General features: G+C 38.3%; 1 protein-coding gene across 2 annotated transcripts in view; it reads right to left on the reverse strand.

Annotated features, from left to right (window-relative positions):
• Nucleotides 1–13861, reverse strand: part of FAM53A (family with sequence similarity 53 member A) — a 72555-nt gene that overhangs the window by 42010 nt on the left and 16684 nt on the right. For both annotated transcript variants that reach the window (XM_075499581.1, XM_075499580.1), the window contains exons 2-3: nt 7848–8094; nt 690–744 (exon numbers count right to left, since the gene is read on the reverse strand). In XM_075499581.1, coding sequence (XP_075355696.1) covers nt 690–744; nt 7848–7925 — 133 coding nt within the window. In that variant the 5' untranslated portion in view covers nt 7926–8094. The remainder of the gene's footprint in view (nt 1–689; nt 745–7847; nt 8095–13861) is intronic.

A 13861-nucleotide genomic window follows, 5' to 3' on the forward strand; every position in this document is an offset into this window, starting at 1 on the left:
AAAAAAAAAAGTCAGGAGTTGCACATGTGTTTTTTAATTGTTTACATGGTAATGGCATTTAAGATAAAATACCATTTCCCTTTGAAACCTCACACAAACCAAGATTCACATTTTATGGGGAATCCCACTGAGCAAATAAAAATCCTCCATGCTTAAAGACATGACAGAACATGCAAAATTTCAAGTCCATCCCTTAATAAAGCAGTACAAAGTTTACATATCAACACACAACTTTTGCTACATACAACTTATTCTAATAGGACCAAGGGGGGGAAAAAGCAAGTAACGCTTGTATGAAGGCACTGGACTTCAACTTATGGTTTGCATCGTGCTAGATATTCTATGTGGCAAAGCATGTAAGAAGGTGTGTAAAGATGTGAGAGCTTTCTGCTAGCTGAGGAACCCGAAGAGATGTTTAGCATGAAAAACAGCATTGCTGTGCTTCTGTACACCATAGGAGATATTGAACCAAAAAAAAAAAAAAGTGTTACAAGGGCTTTTACTATGCAAAGCAGATCACAAGTACAAAACTAACAACCAGCTATTCCCAGTATTGTTCAAAGACCAGCTTAAACCAGCAGGCTCTACAACAGCATGCTCCATCCCCCTCACCTTATTTACAAAAGAAAGGCTGCTTGCTATACCAATTACCTCAAGTAAAACACAGCTAAGGTTTCCGAAGAACTTACCGTTGATTTCGAAAGGGAACAAGCTGCCACTTTTGTTCAGCTTCTCAGATGAGTACTGAAATCACAAAAAAAAAAGTTTTGTGTGAAAGAACATACACCTCAAGGAAGCGGCATGCAGTTTTCAGTTTCCCTCTATCTGCATTTAATAACGTCTTTAAAAGGACGGGGTTTCGCTGGGTATCTTGAAGAAATTCCTGAACAGCTAATCTTCCTAAATAAAACCTCTGGCATCTAACTATCTGCAATGTTTTCTGATATATTGCTAAGTATAAAACTGTTTCAAGAGTTGCAACATTACCCCATGTGAATAAACTGCAAAATTAAGAGTGATAATTCACCCTTAATGAAAAAGCTTTGATCCAATTCTCATTTCAGTGGAGAGGAAATTAGTCTGACAATCGGGTTTCCATTTTCAATCTTAAGGGTAAAAAGCAAAACACTTCACCTTAAACTAAGAGACAGGAATAGCTTTATCTAAATTAAATACACAAACTCTTAAGGGTCCCCACAATGAACATTGCCCAAATCAGGCTTTACTAGTATTTTACATTTTGTTAAGAATCAATGTAGCAAAATGTTTTCTTATTTCTTAAAGTACAAGAGCCATTAGAAAAAAATCTTTTCTATCCAAAAAATCATCTTTTGCAGACTGACAGTTTTCAAAAAAAGTTACAGTTCATTGGTGAAAGTTCACTACTCAGCAATAATGTAAAAGCTATGCTTAAAACAAAGTTTATGTGTAAAGGGCTTCAGAATTTATGATTAAGCTTCGTCAGTAGCATCTGCACAGTAAGACAAGTCTTTATGCAGAATTTTTTCCATTTTTTCAGCTAATTTTACCTAGAAAATATTAATACAAAAGGCATTCTTAAAGGGTCTAGATTTCTCAGACAATAGAGCTTGCTATCCAGCCTCCTATAAAGGAGTTACGAATAAATGGCTTAAGGCTCCATCAGAGCCCAAGGGCCAATATTTATTCCCCCATCACCACCTCAGGGTGGAGAGGAAGATTGCTCTAAAAAAAAAAAAAAAAAAAAAGAGAGCAACACACTTTATATGAACATTGTTTTTTGTGTATAGCCAAAGAAGATAGCATTGTACATACACTTCCTTTCCAGATACAAAGTCAATTTTTAAACAAACATCCTTGGGCTACAAAGCTTTTCTTTCTTGCTGTATAGCAACACACAGAGTCCTAGTGACAACTCTATATCCTTGAGCCCCATGTGTAAGACAAATGCTAAGCTATGGTAAAATTCCCTTGGTGTTATTGTTTTAGAGGTAGGAAATAATGGAACAGATGATAGGACAGCAATCAGATTTTGAATCTTATTTTTATCAGCATCTGCATATGAGACAAGCCATTTGATTTTTCCTTTATATTTACATTTGTAGACGCATTTATAACTTCCTTTTAAAGAAGGCTACTTTAAGTAAACAGCAGAACTCCATGTTTGAATCTCCATCAGATTTGCAGTTAATTAGCCCTATTCAAACCATCTGAAGTCTGCAACTTGACAGCAGGAGCAGCAGTCACTTTTACTAGTTTGCTTCTCATAATTGTAGTTGCCAGTTATGTAGTATACATATTTAAAAAACTAGTATCAATATTTACTCTAAACAGCTACTAAGGTATCATTAGAACACAAGAGAACATTAAGATAACAATAATAGTTACATTTCAGCTGTTCCTGAAGGAGAAGCAAACAAATTAAAGAGACTTACAGATAAGGTTTTTCAGCAAATTCCTCCCTCTCCAGTTTTCCCCAAATGAAAGGCACTACCAACCTATTCAACTATGAGATAATAGCTACAGAAAATATGTTTTTGGAAAGAAATTCCATGTCAAAAAGTCTTAAAGCTAATGCATCTTGAACCACATGGAAAAGGGCAATAAGAATGACTTAATCATAACATAATAATTAGGGGTGTTTAAAAGACTATTCACACAGGCTAAGATCTTGGATGCTGAGAAGGAGCAGAACCTCAAGGACAATCCCATGTGGCAATTGTTAGATTGATATTTAGTTTTTACAAGTAGTTTTCAGCCAAATGCATTTTTATCAAGGTCCTCTTCATGAATGCCTGAGCTATTTAATTACCTGCATTTAACCACCTTTAAAAGCCTTGTCCATCAGGTAGAGACTAAACTACTGCATCTTTGATAGCTGCAAAGCATGGACAGCATTTTCAAGGGGGGGCATGGAAAAAGTGGGATCACATACACGCAGACTATCTGTACTACATAGAATGACTGCAATGTTCTCCAACACAGACAGCAACCCCGTCCTCATAGCTATTCCTGACCAGCTTCTACTGAAGTTAGTGCTCAGTTCTATGAGAAAGCAGACCTACTACAACTACAACCTGTTCTCTTATGTGATCGTTTATACAGAATCCTGTTAAGTTACAAAGAAGCACTAATTCTTTGGAGATTGAGACCAAAACCCCTCACTAAGAATGTCATGTGTGACATCACATGCAGAAAAGGGACAGTACGCTGCACCATCTCCGGTAAGAGCTCAAGGCACTGAAATAAGGGGTGACTAAGGGGAAAATAAGTAAAGAATCTCCTTTATGGTATATACGTGGCTTTCTAACTGAAACTAAAAATACTTGGAAACACTATCTGGTAGCGTATTTTAACAATGTTTGGAAGTCCAAACTTGAGTAGACTATCAGGCTATGAATTGTTTATAGGAGGGAGGATCTTTTTATCTGTCCAGCACATGGCAGAAGTCCCACTAGATATTATTGTAACAGGGCACTGAACTAGTTTATCACCAACTCTGCCCTCCCCCATTCATTCCCTTTGTGCTAGGATCTACCTGAAGCTTCCTGAATTAAGAGCTCTTTTTTTTTTTTTAAGTGATTATACTTGAGAAGAGACTGCAATTGCTAAGAACCTTGATAGGGAAGTCTGATATCCTCTCTGTGAAGGAAATCTTCCTTAGAATAAGGACAAATTATTCAACAAGGTCATTTTCCTGAAGAAGAAACTCAAGAGGTCATGCATGTTCATCTTCAACTACTGCTTTTTGAATACATGTTAAAAAACCCCACCAAGATCTGATGCCTCTTGGGGGGGGGACGGGGACATTTTAAGATAGAGACACACAAAACAATGAAGCTACAAGCTTCACCTAAGGTTAGAATTGTTTGCTTCATGCAAGAAAGTGGGTCTATTTTGAAATGCTTGTTCAGAAGCAGAACCTCTTTTGTGCATTTGGAGAGACTATGCTCAAAAGGAAAGGAATTGCGTGGTATGACATTTAGGACAGCTCTGCAAGTTTAAATTGGTTTACTGAGTCTTAGCAGCTGTTCTTTCGTTAAAATATTCACTTAAAAAGACACCTAGTCTTGAACTGAGTAAATGGAAGAGGCATGCAAGTGAGACTGACAATGAATTATAATTTACATCACTAATTTAAAAAGTGTTCTTTTCTAGCAAAAACCCAACTGTAACAAAAATAATTCTGGCTATTCTTCTACATGCACTCTAATCTACCATATTAAGAACTTTACAGCCTGTGCTATCCTCCTCATTATTCTCAGAATGAGTTCTTGATGTTCATAATTTTAAAATTAATTTCTTTAATTTCAAGGCATTTTCTCCAGTTTCCAAGTATATTTAAATTCCTCCAATTTATCAGCATTCTTCCCAAACCACAGGAAAGCCAGCATTTATTATTCAAGTACTAATTTAACCACCACCATACAGATGTGACTTTCATTGTTTGAATAGGCCATGCCAGACCACCATCTCTCTACCAAACATCCTCCAAATATGACTAGATAGGAAGTAGTGAGAAGCATTTGACCTTTTCTCAGAATGCGAAGAAGTGATTAAGTCAAGACACATCTTAGACTCAGCCCTCAATTCTTTTGGCTAGTGGCTTTCCATCCAAGGAAGTCAGCCCAATTTAAGTCTTCCAACACAAGTCAGCTTCATAAAACTTAAAAATAATGAAAACCCGCATGCACAGAAGGGATTTATAGTAGAGCTTCTTTCTTCCACAAACACTTGTCTGGAGATGCTCACATTTCCTTCTTAATGCCACACCTTGAAGTCTTGCATCTCATACACTGTTACTTCACAAACAAATACTAGCTTCTACACAAATACCAAAAAAAGTACAAGGTTAGCCAGAATGTGCAGAAAAACCCTCAAGACTCTTAACTTAAGATTCAAGAGATCTATGTTCAAGGAAGAAGACCAACTATTTGATTTAATGATGCTGTCAACTCATGAAAGCCATAATATGCTTGCAGGATATCTCACTGTTGTGAGGCAGAGTCAGCCACCCAGGGATACTGTTCTACCTTGTGAGCTACAGTGCCCACTTGAGATAAAAGCTTGGGACAACCTTCCTGCTTCTACAGCAGGAAACCCAATCATTTGGGTTTTCTTCTGAAGGCAGGTGCCGCACAAGACTGTACAACATAACTGAGCATGCACTGGCCAAATAAATTACACCAGCTTGGAAAATTAGCATGTCATTCAGAGCAGTAAAAGAAGCTACAGCCAGTGTTCCACAACATACTCAGGCAACAGGTAAAGAAAGGTACTTGGTCTTCATTTGTGTAAGCTGTATGATAAAGCGTACTATGTCCTATACATGTTGTCTTTATGCCCAGCTTGGCTAGCTGGAAGGTAAATAGCTTTGAAAGAGCTATTCTTTCTTTCATAACCCTCATTTATGACCTGTATTACAGAATAGCTTCTCCCCAGCTATTTTATCTACTTGTGCCATGATGAGCACTTGTGCAGATGCACTGTGAAAGGTATCAGGAAACTGATACGGGTTAACATTAACCTGGGCAAGAAAGGTTAGTCTTAATCCTCATCAGCTCACAAGATGATTCACCACATGGTCCCACAGAACTCCGTGCCAGCACAAGTAATGAGAGGTGCAGGCAAGACCATTTGAGAATTGCTCTAAATTGCTGCTGCTATTAGAAGAAACTACAGCATTAACCTGAACTTCTTGCCAAGAAGTCTAAATGTGCTAGAGCTGATTCAAGACCCCCACCAGCAGACTTTTTTCCTTATTAAGATTTAGCAGTTGTCTTTACTAGTGGAAAAAAATGTACTTTTTATTATCTTATGCTCATGTTTTAGTCAAGCCGCCATCATTTGTTCCCATGAATCCTTTTTAGTAAGGAGCAACCTAGTTGCACACTTTTATTCACTCTTGCTTCTCCGTTTCTACACCTCACTTTGTGATTTCCACACTTTAAGCTGCCATTGTGTACAAACAGAATCTGTTCCTGGCCTCAGAACCCATTTTCTGCAAGAACTAACACATTTACAAAACAATTACTTGACAGATTAAAGGAGGAGAGGAGCAGGAGAAGGGTGAGGGCAAAACTACTGATGATACATCATCTGCCATTTTCTGCTCCGCTCATTCTTTTTCATACTTTATTATAAGTACAGGTAAGGACAGGAACAAAAAACAACCAACCTACAACAAATTACAGCATACCAACACACTCCTGTATAGACTCCACACGGTATAAAAGCAGTAATACATCCTTCTCTGCTCTTACAAGTCTCTGGTCCAAAACCTACAGTGACTATTAGTAAAAGAACAGCTCAGTTCCCACATTTATGCAAACTTTAGTGCCTCAAAAACTAGAAGTTACAAGATGCCACTACAAGTTGAGAGGCAAGCACTGCTACTGGTTACAGGTCACCACTGGCTCACACCTAGGCCCAGAGTTTAGTTACAAGTGATGAGTGTGCCAGTTCAAGAATACAGCAGATTCTCCTACAAACTGCACATCCCAAGTGCTTCATCAAGCTAGCCAAAATAAATGCAAGCTGAGTAAGCACTTCTATTCTAAGAGAGTTAACATCATTCCAAGACCTTATATCTGCCTTTCAAGAATAGCACATATTTAAGGTGAAGATAGGAAAAACAAGTTAGGTTATTAGAAGAACTCTAAATGGACCTGTTACAGTTTTAAAAATAAAACCATTTGATTAATGTCTACTACTAGACATCCTTACTGGACAAAATATTGGACAAAGGGTCAAGCCCTTCACACAGGAGAATTGCAGGTGCTTATGCACAAACTCTACCACATTCAGGATATGCTTCACCTGGTTTGGGCTTGTGAAATAAGGAAGCAGTTCAGCTAAGTACAACAGAGGCAGAATCTTACTGTTAAAGTAACTGAACATGCTTCAGGTTCAATGCTTGCATTATTTATTATTTAAAAAAATAACAGAACTACAGTTGAACACTACCTTGACATTTAGTCAAATTAATTTTTTTTGGTGTCCTAGTGGTACCCTAAAGTTTGACCTACAGAAGGGTGCCATTGCAATTAAAGTGAAACAAGGTTAGTGCATTACATGAAGAATATGGTCTTGAGGTTCTCAAGTGGGCACCCAAAATTGACAGGATACTATTTTGCATTACTCATTCTGGAGTAGATAATATCTCATTTCACAAGTGAGATGTGAAGAGAACAGATTCCTTGGTGTCTGAATAGCATGTCTGAACCACACCACAGACCCACAGATTAAACCAGCAGAAAATAACCCAGTAAATACTACAAAACTTTTCAGAGCACCAGGCATCTGACACACCGATAAGGCAACAATCTACTAGCATCAACAACAGTCTGGTAGTTGGTAACCTGACTTTCAGTTCAACTGTATTTACTTGATGACCTGTTCTCCATCTGCCCAAGGCTGATAGTTACCTACATGGTGGTCACTGACTTCTGTAAGTAAATACTGTTCTCAGATATCAAGCACTTGGCTGTACGAAGTGAAGAAAACTTCACCACATACCAGTACTTGTGTTTTTTGTTGGGGAAAAAGGAATCCTGAGAAGTGTTGATAATTCTTTTCAGTCATTAGAACACACTTTTATGAAGAGAACGGGCTTTTTGCTAATTACTTAAAATGAAGCTGTCAGGTTAAACATAACATTAAAATAAGAAAGCATCACTTCAAGAAGGGCCATACACTGAAGTGTCACTTTTTCCCCTTACAACTCTCATCCATCTTGCAAGCCAGTCCTAACTTAAATAGCTGAATTCTGGCTGGTCTACATTCTTGAATTTGTGATGTAGTTTTGAGTTACTTTTAATCTACTTTGCATTTCACATTTATTACATGTTATTTTGGTAGATCCTTACCAGATTAATATTGTATGTTTTACACGTCAGATCATCCAAGCTCTGGTTCTGCAGCTTTTCTGTTATTAGTGTTACCATGGTAGTTGTTCCTTTTCCACTGCTCACACAGAAGTGTTGGAGGCTCTTCGGTCTCTTGTTTCAATACTCATGAGCCATTTCTGTTTTGGTTTAAAGTCTTGAGATTTACGCTTCCATCTTATTGCCAAAGTTTATTTCCAAATGCTGTCAGTGTATCATGTCTGATTTTCTGTAAAATTGGGGCAGAAAAAAGGAAAAAGTCAGAAAAATTCTTGTGTACATCATAATTAGTGCTGTAGTAACAGGACTCGTGTTTGGACCATTCATTCATGCAAGTATAACACTCTGTGACCAATGCTACTGCCTGGCATTCCAGATTACATGTCTCTATCCATGAAAGAATACTCCTATTGAGATTTCATTGATTACAACTTCAGAAGGGAGATGAGACTTATACATAGTAAAGATCAGGATATTATCTGTCTGTTTCCTACTACTAAACTGATTTTACCTAGGATTTTTATCCAAGGCAGAAGGAAAGACTTAAGCTTTCTCTCATTTAAACTACTACTGAAGTCTTAGCCAGGTGTACTAGAGCAGCATATGAAACATGCAGATACTTACCATACTGTTCCGTATGTTTAATGCTATTTGCCATTTTAAGACATTCTACCATATCGTTTCATCGCTAAACCCTTCTTAAAAGCAGAGTGGAGCAGTGGGTAGCTCAAATGCTATATCCACTTTCCAAACCCTCAGCTACTTTGAATAGATTCCCTGTGTTTTTTCTTTTTTAAAGGTTATGTGATTGCTACCTGTCAGCAAACACCAGATCTTAAACTCGAAGCAGGACAGATTACCATACACGTAAAAGCATCACTGACAAAAGCTTAGATACCTTTATTCTGCGAGCAGTCATCTAAATAAAAAGCACTAGGTTCACTGGCTGCCTCTTTCTATCCTAAAGATCCTCTACATAATTTCTTCCCCTCTCTCTTCCCTCAGCGTCAGTAACCCCTAGCTGCTGCAATATCATTCCTCACTGTCTTCCAGAAGTCTTTGTTAGCTGGTTATTTTTACCACAGCAAATGGACCTCCATACTTTCCTCAACTCCGCCTCATTCTTCCAGTTCTCAAGAACCACCGGAACAAAACCACAGGACTTCAGCTTCTTCCATTTTCCCTCTTCTATCATCAAGTCTTCAGGCTCACCACAGTTCTCAAATTCAGTTCCAATTTTCAAAACCCAGTCTACATTAGTATTAAATATAATTTCTTCACGCTACATTCAACGAACTCCTCCTCCTATAACTTTGCCTTACTATGTTAACAAAAACATCTTTCCTCAACTCATGCTGATGATCCATTAGTGACATGCATTAACCATTCTTGCTTATGATTTAAGTTGGTCGAGCATATCCAGTGACTGCTTATGGAATTAAAAAAAAAAAAAAAGGGAAGAGATCCACACACAGGTATTTCCAAATTTACACAAAGCAACATGAGCCTTGGGAAAGGAACACTGATGGTGCTAGGACCAGAAGTTTACCTCTATTTGCTAGGTTTTAAAGTCTACAGTAAAAAAAATAGCAGAAAATAATAATTATAAATGAATGTTTCACAAAATACTGCCTCTTTTCCACACTGCTACTTATCAGCTGTTTAAATAACCAGTAGTAGCAAGAAAAAAAAGCCACTCTAGTCCATGACCCAAGTTAAACCCATTTAAAACTAAGATATTAATAGTATTAATGGTAATGTTAGATTATCTTTTAAACCTGTTGCCTTTGAGTACATCCTCAAATATGATTTTCATATGCTAACCATACACTATTTCACCTTCACAGAAGTCTGCTACGTAACAGCCTCCCTTAGCCTGAGGGCTCTCCCACAATCATAATTTCTGCCCATCTTTTGACCTCATTCCCATATCTACTTTTATTTGCTATAAGAGATGATGCTTATAAGTGCTCCTCAACCACAAATAATGCTACTCGGATATCTGGAGATTCCACTGGTCTGTTTTTACTGAATGTGTCCTATCTTGCAGGAAAGCACCCAGCAACTTGGAGTATTTACCACGTCTTGTTCTGAAATTACACCAAGTCAAGTATCAAAAACGCTCAAGTTCATACACTCGCTGGTAGAAGTTGCATATAGCCTTTTCAACGTAAGCATCTGCCAAAGCAAAGTGTGGTTGATGAAATGCTATCCAAGTTTAAGGGCAAGTGTGTGAACAGAGTAGTATTTAGAGTAGCATGATCAAACGTTGTAATGTCCCTTTTAAATCTGGTGAAGTTTAAACTAGATCTAGAAATCCAGAACAGGAGTCAAAAGAAAGGCTGACTGGGGGTCAGAAATTGTCCAAAAACCAGACTGAAGATATACTGAAGCTGAGGAGCTTAGTAACTGGCACAAAGACTTCCAGATTCATTTAAGGATTAAGATTTCCACAACTAAGAGGCTACTATTAAGAACCAGCTGAAAAGTTCAGCAGGTGTTTAATTACTTTTCTGTTTGGAAGGGCCATATAAGAATCTGTGTGATTTTTTTCCCTCGAGGAAAAAAACAAATCCAATAAAACCACCATAGACAGGGGAGGAATAAGGTTTTGATCTGTAGTCAGTTAACTACAATGTAGTGATATTTTGCTTAGTTCTTCTAATCTTCAAGTGTTTCACTGAAATTTTAAGTCAGCATAATACAAGCTAGAATAAGGACAGAATACACAGAAGGATATTCGTCTTTAGTTAATGAGCCAATACATACAGTTGCATGAAAGGATAAAGGGGAGGTAATGAAATCACAGAAGCATGGCACTTTCAGAATCAAGCTGAATTGTACAATTATCCACATTCTTAAATCCTACCAGATACTGAAAGTGATACTTAAGAGTTGCAACCATTCAGGCCCTTTCTGACAGCATGCAACCCAATCAATTCCAAAATACAAGCAAAATGGAAATTCTGAAAAAGAGTTTCTCATTTTAGCAACTCACACTTTGCAACAGTACTTTTTTAAATGAGACGCACTCCATTGAGAAAGAATTTTTTAAGTATGTATTTAAGGGCTACAAGAGACAGGGGTGAAGAAGTGATGTTAGCCAGACAAGGCTTCATGTATCAGCTCCCAGTTTCTACTGCTCCCTTCCACCAGTAAATTCCATTTCTCAGTACTGAGCACAAACCCTGAGAGTATGAGTTTTAGTTCAGATCAGAAGCATGCTTTGGAAGTGAATTCCTTCCTCATCCTCCTTCAATGTGCTTTATCTCACATCATGGTCCAGTCTCACCCAGAAGTAATCCACTCAGAAACAAAGCCAGAAGCACGCTGCACTAGACTAATGCTGGTCCAAAGGAAGCCACCAGCCTAGGCATACACTGTGGACATCAGTACTGTTTGAAACTACAAATTTGTTCCTACTGGGCAGTCCTTCCTGCTAATGACAACATAATGAATGTTCAAGCAGAAAAAAAAGTGTTACCATCATCACACTCCTACCAATGAAAGCCATTCTAGGTTGCAGTTTGATATACCTTAGCTGCCATCACAACTGCCAACACGTTTTCTCCTCCGGCTATTTGTTCCCCACAGCAGTATGCCAGCACAAGTGTTTTTGCTACTACACAGAACTAAATCAAGGAATTTTTATAGTTGGATAAAAACAAAATACTTCCTTTTTTTCTAGTAAAGGTTGTTTTCCAGCTGGATCAGTTCCCCAGTCTGGTTTGCCATGAACTGGACACAAATGCCTGTGCACGCACACTGTGGGAGGCCAACGCTGCTTATCGAGGTGCCTGTCCCACTACAGCGTCAGGAGAAAAAAAAAACCTAAGAAAAAAGCCATACAAGAAAGCCAGTTCACATTAGCATTTCCCACACTGAGCCAGCCAGATTCTCCTATAATTAGGAATTAGATGTCCCCTTCCAAAGCAAGGTTTGAACATGTTTTGCTCCTATTTTCCTTTTCCAATTCACACTCCCTTGACCAGCCAAACTTACCAGCTCAAAGTGATCTGAAATCAGCCCTGCAGCCTCAGCACTTAACTACAAGTGACCAAAGTCCTGGTTCACTCCAGTTGAGCTATTTATACTCTATCAGGAATTGCTTCCCTCATCTTTGCTAATTAATATTGCCTGTTAGGAGGCAGAAGATAAGAGTCACTCTAGTTTTGCTATGCTGTTGTAATTTTAACACTTCATCAATACATATTTTCAAGCCTTACAAGCTTTTGGCCCTCAATACCTCCTAGAAGGAAGTTCCTTACACTGCAGAAAACTCCTCATGGTATTTTCACATTTTGGGTTTTTTTTGTTTGTTTGTTTCAATATGCTCTGCTGTGGTAAGTATTTAATGTACCCACAGAGATAGTAAGCTGTTTGTTTTATGTACATTTTGCACCCTCTTTCCAGAGCTGGTTAAAGGCAGCTAACTTTCTTTTTCAGTCTCTCCTTATCATGCATGCCCTTTATGCTTATCAGGCTGAATCCCTCTCAAACTGCTTGGCACCTCTAACTAATTGGATTTTCAGTAATAGGAACCATTTGACCATCCTTGCTAGGGCAATGTGGATCCTGCTGAATTTGCATTTCTTCAGCTGCCTCACGGCACAGATCTTAGCACAGTGAAGTACATGCCCTGCTTTCTATACAACCTGTAAGCGTACCCCAAAGATACACAACTCTGCTGTCACTAAGTCTCTACAGGTAGCAGCTGAGCCAGGCACGCAAGTTAAACACTAAGATCCTCCAAGCCTTGAGGTAATAATAGTAGCCCTTGGAGCTCCAAGTTGGATGAAGTCCTACAAGATTATGGCCATCTTTCCCTTAGCACACCATCCTTTATAGAGCCTGATTAGGTAGAAGAGTGAGAAAGCTGAGCCATCCAAGATAAACACGCATAACAAAAGATGTTAGTCAGTCTCTGTCCTGGGAGAGACTTAATCTTACTAGGATCTCCTTAAGCTAGGGGGTAGAGGTGAGAGAGGTGAGGGGGAAGAGAAGCTATTTTTATTGCTGAAAGGTAGACTAATGAAAAGGAATAAAATAAATGGAATATAAAAATCAAACTCCAAATGCAAGCCAAAGCTAACATTCATCACAGTTGGAGAATGAGCTGTGATGGAATCAGTATCACCATTATGTCTGATTTAAAGTTCTGTTCTATGACACATTCTGAAGTCTGAGAAAAGTAAAGATTTATTATTCTATCTCTATAGTACTACTAAAGAAGAGAGGTTTTATTTCTTTAAAAGTTTAGCCACAAGTAGTAATGACTTGTAAAATCTCTGCCAAAATTAAGGGTGGAGATAGAAGAAAAGAAGTGCTCATGTCACGAATTCTGTATCTTCTCAGTGACGTCACTGGGGTCTTTTTTTGGGAAGACTACTAAAAATATGGATTACCAACCCCCAGTCTATTAAAGGATGTCAGAAGCTCATCCAATTTGACAACCTACTTTCAAGGAGATGAAGAGTCCTCATGAAGAACATAAAGCTAATTCAAAAATCTCTTCTTGGCTCTAAGAAAGTAAGGCAGCCAGACTCATTTCCAACCCACTCCTCCTCCTCTGCATCCTCCAGGACAAAATGTTCCAGCAACAGCTCATCTCGCTGGGAAAATTTACATTTGTTTGAAACACTTCTAACAATTTCTCCTCTGTCTCTGGAAGTTCCATCTTGGATAAAGAAAAGATGACAAGACTTTAGATGATTTTCCCCATAACACAAATGTAGGTGTTTCTTGATGATCACAATTCCATTTTTTCTGCCTATGGGACTAAAATTATCCAGTGAGAACACAGAAGGTTGTTCCCTCTTATGTTCCTTCACATTATTTCCTACTCTTTGCTCAGAGCACTACATGGAACCCTTATTACCAACAATCCCATAAAGACGTACTTAGCCAGCTCCTAGCAGAAGAAAAGGATTAGCTAGAGTCAAAATTCCAATTCGGATAAGTAGGTCCTTTAAAATATTATCTCTGCTTCAGCAAGC

Source organism: Mycteria americana, chromosome 4, assembly GCF_035582795.1.
Source record: "Mycteria americana isolate JAX WOST 10 ecotype Jacksonville Zoo and Gardens chromosome 4, USCA_MyAme_1.0, whole genome shotgun sequence".
Lineage (NCBI taxonomy): Eukaryota > Metazoa > Chordata > Aves > Ciconiiformes > Ciconiidae > Mycteria > Mycteria americana.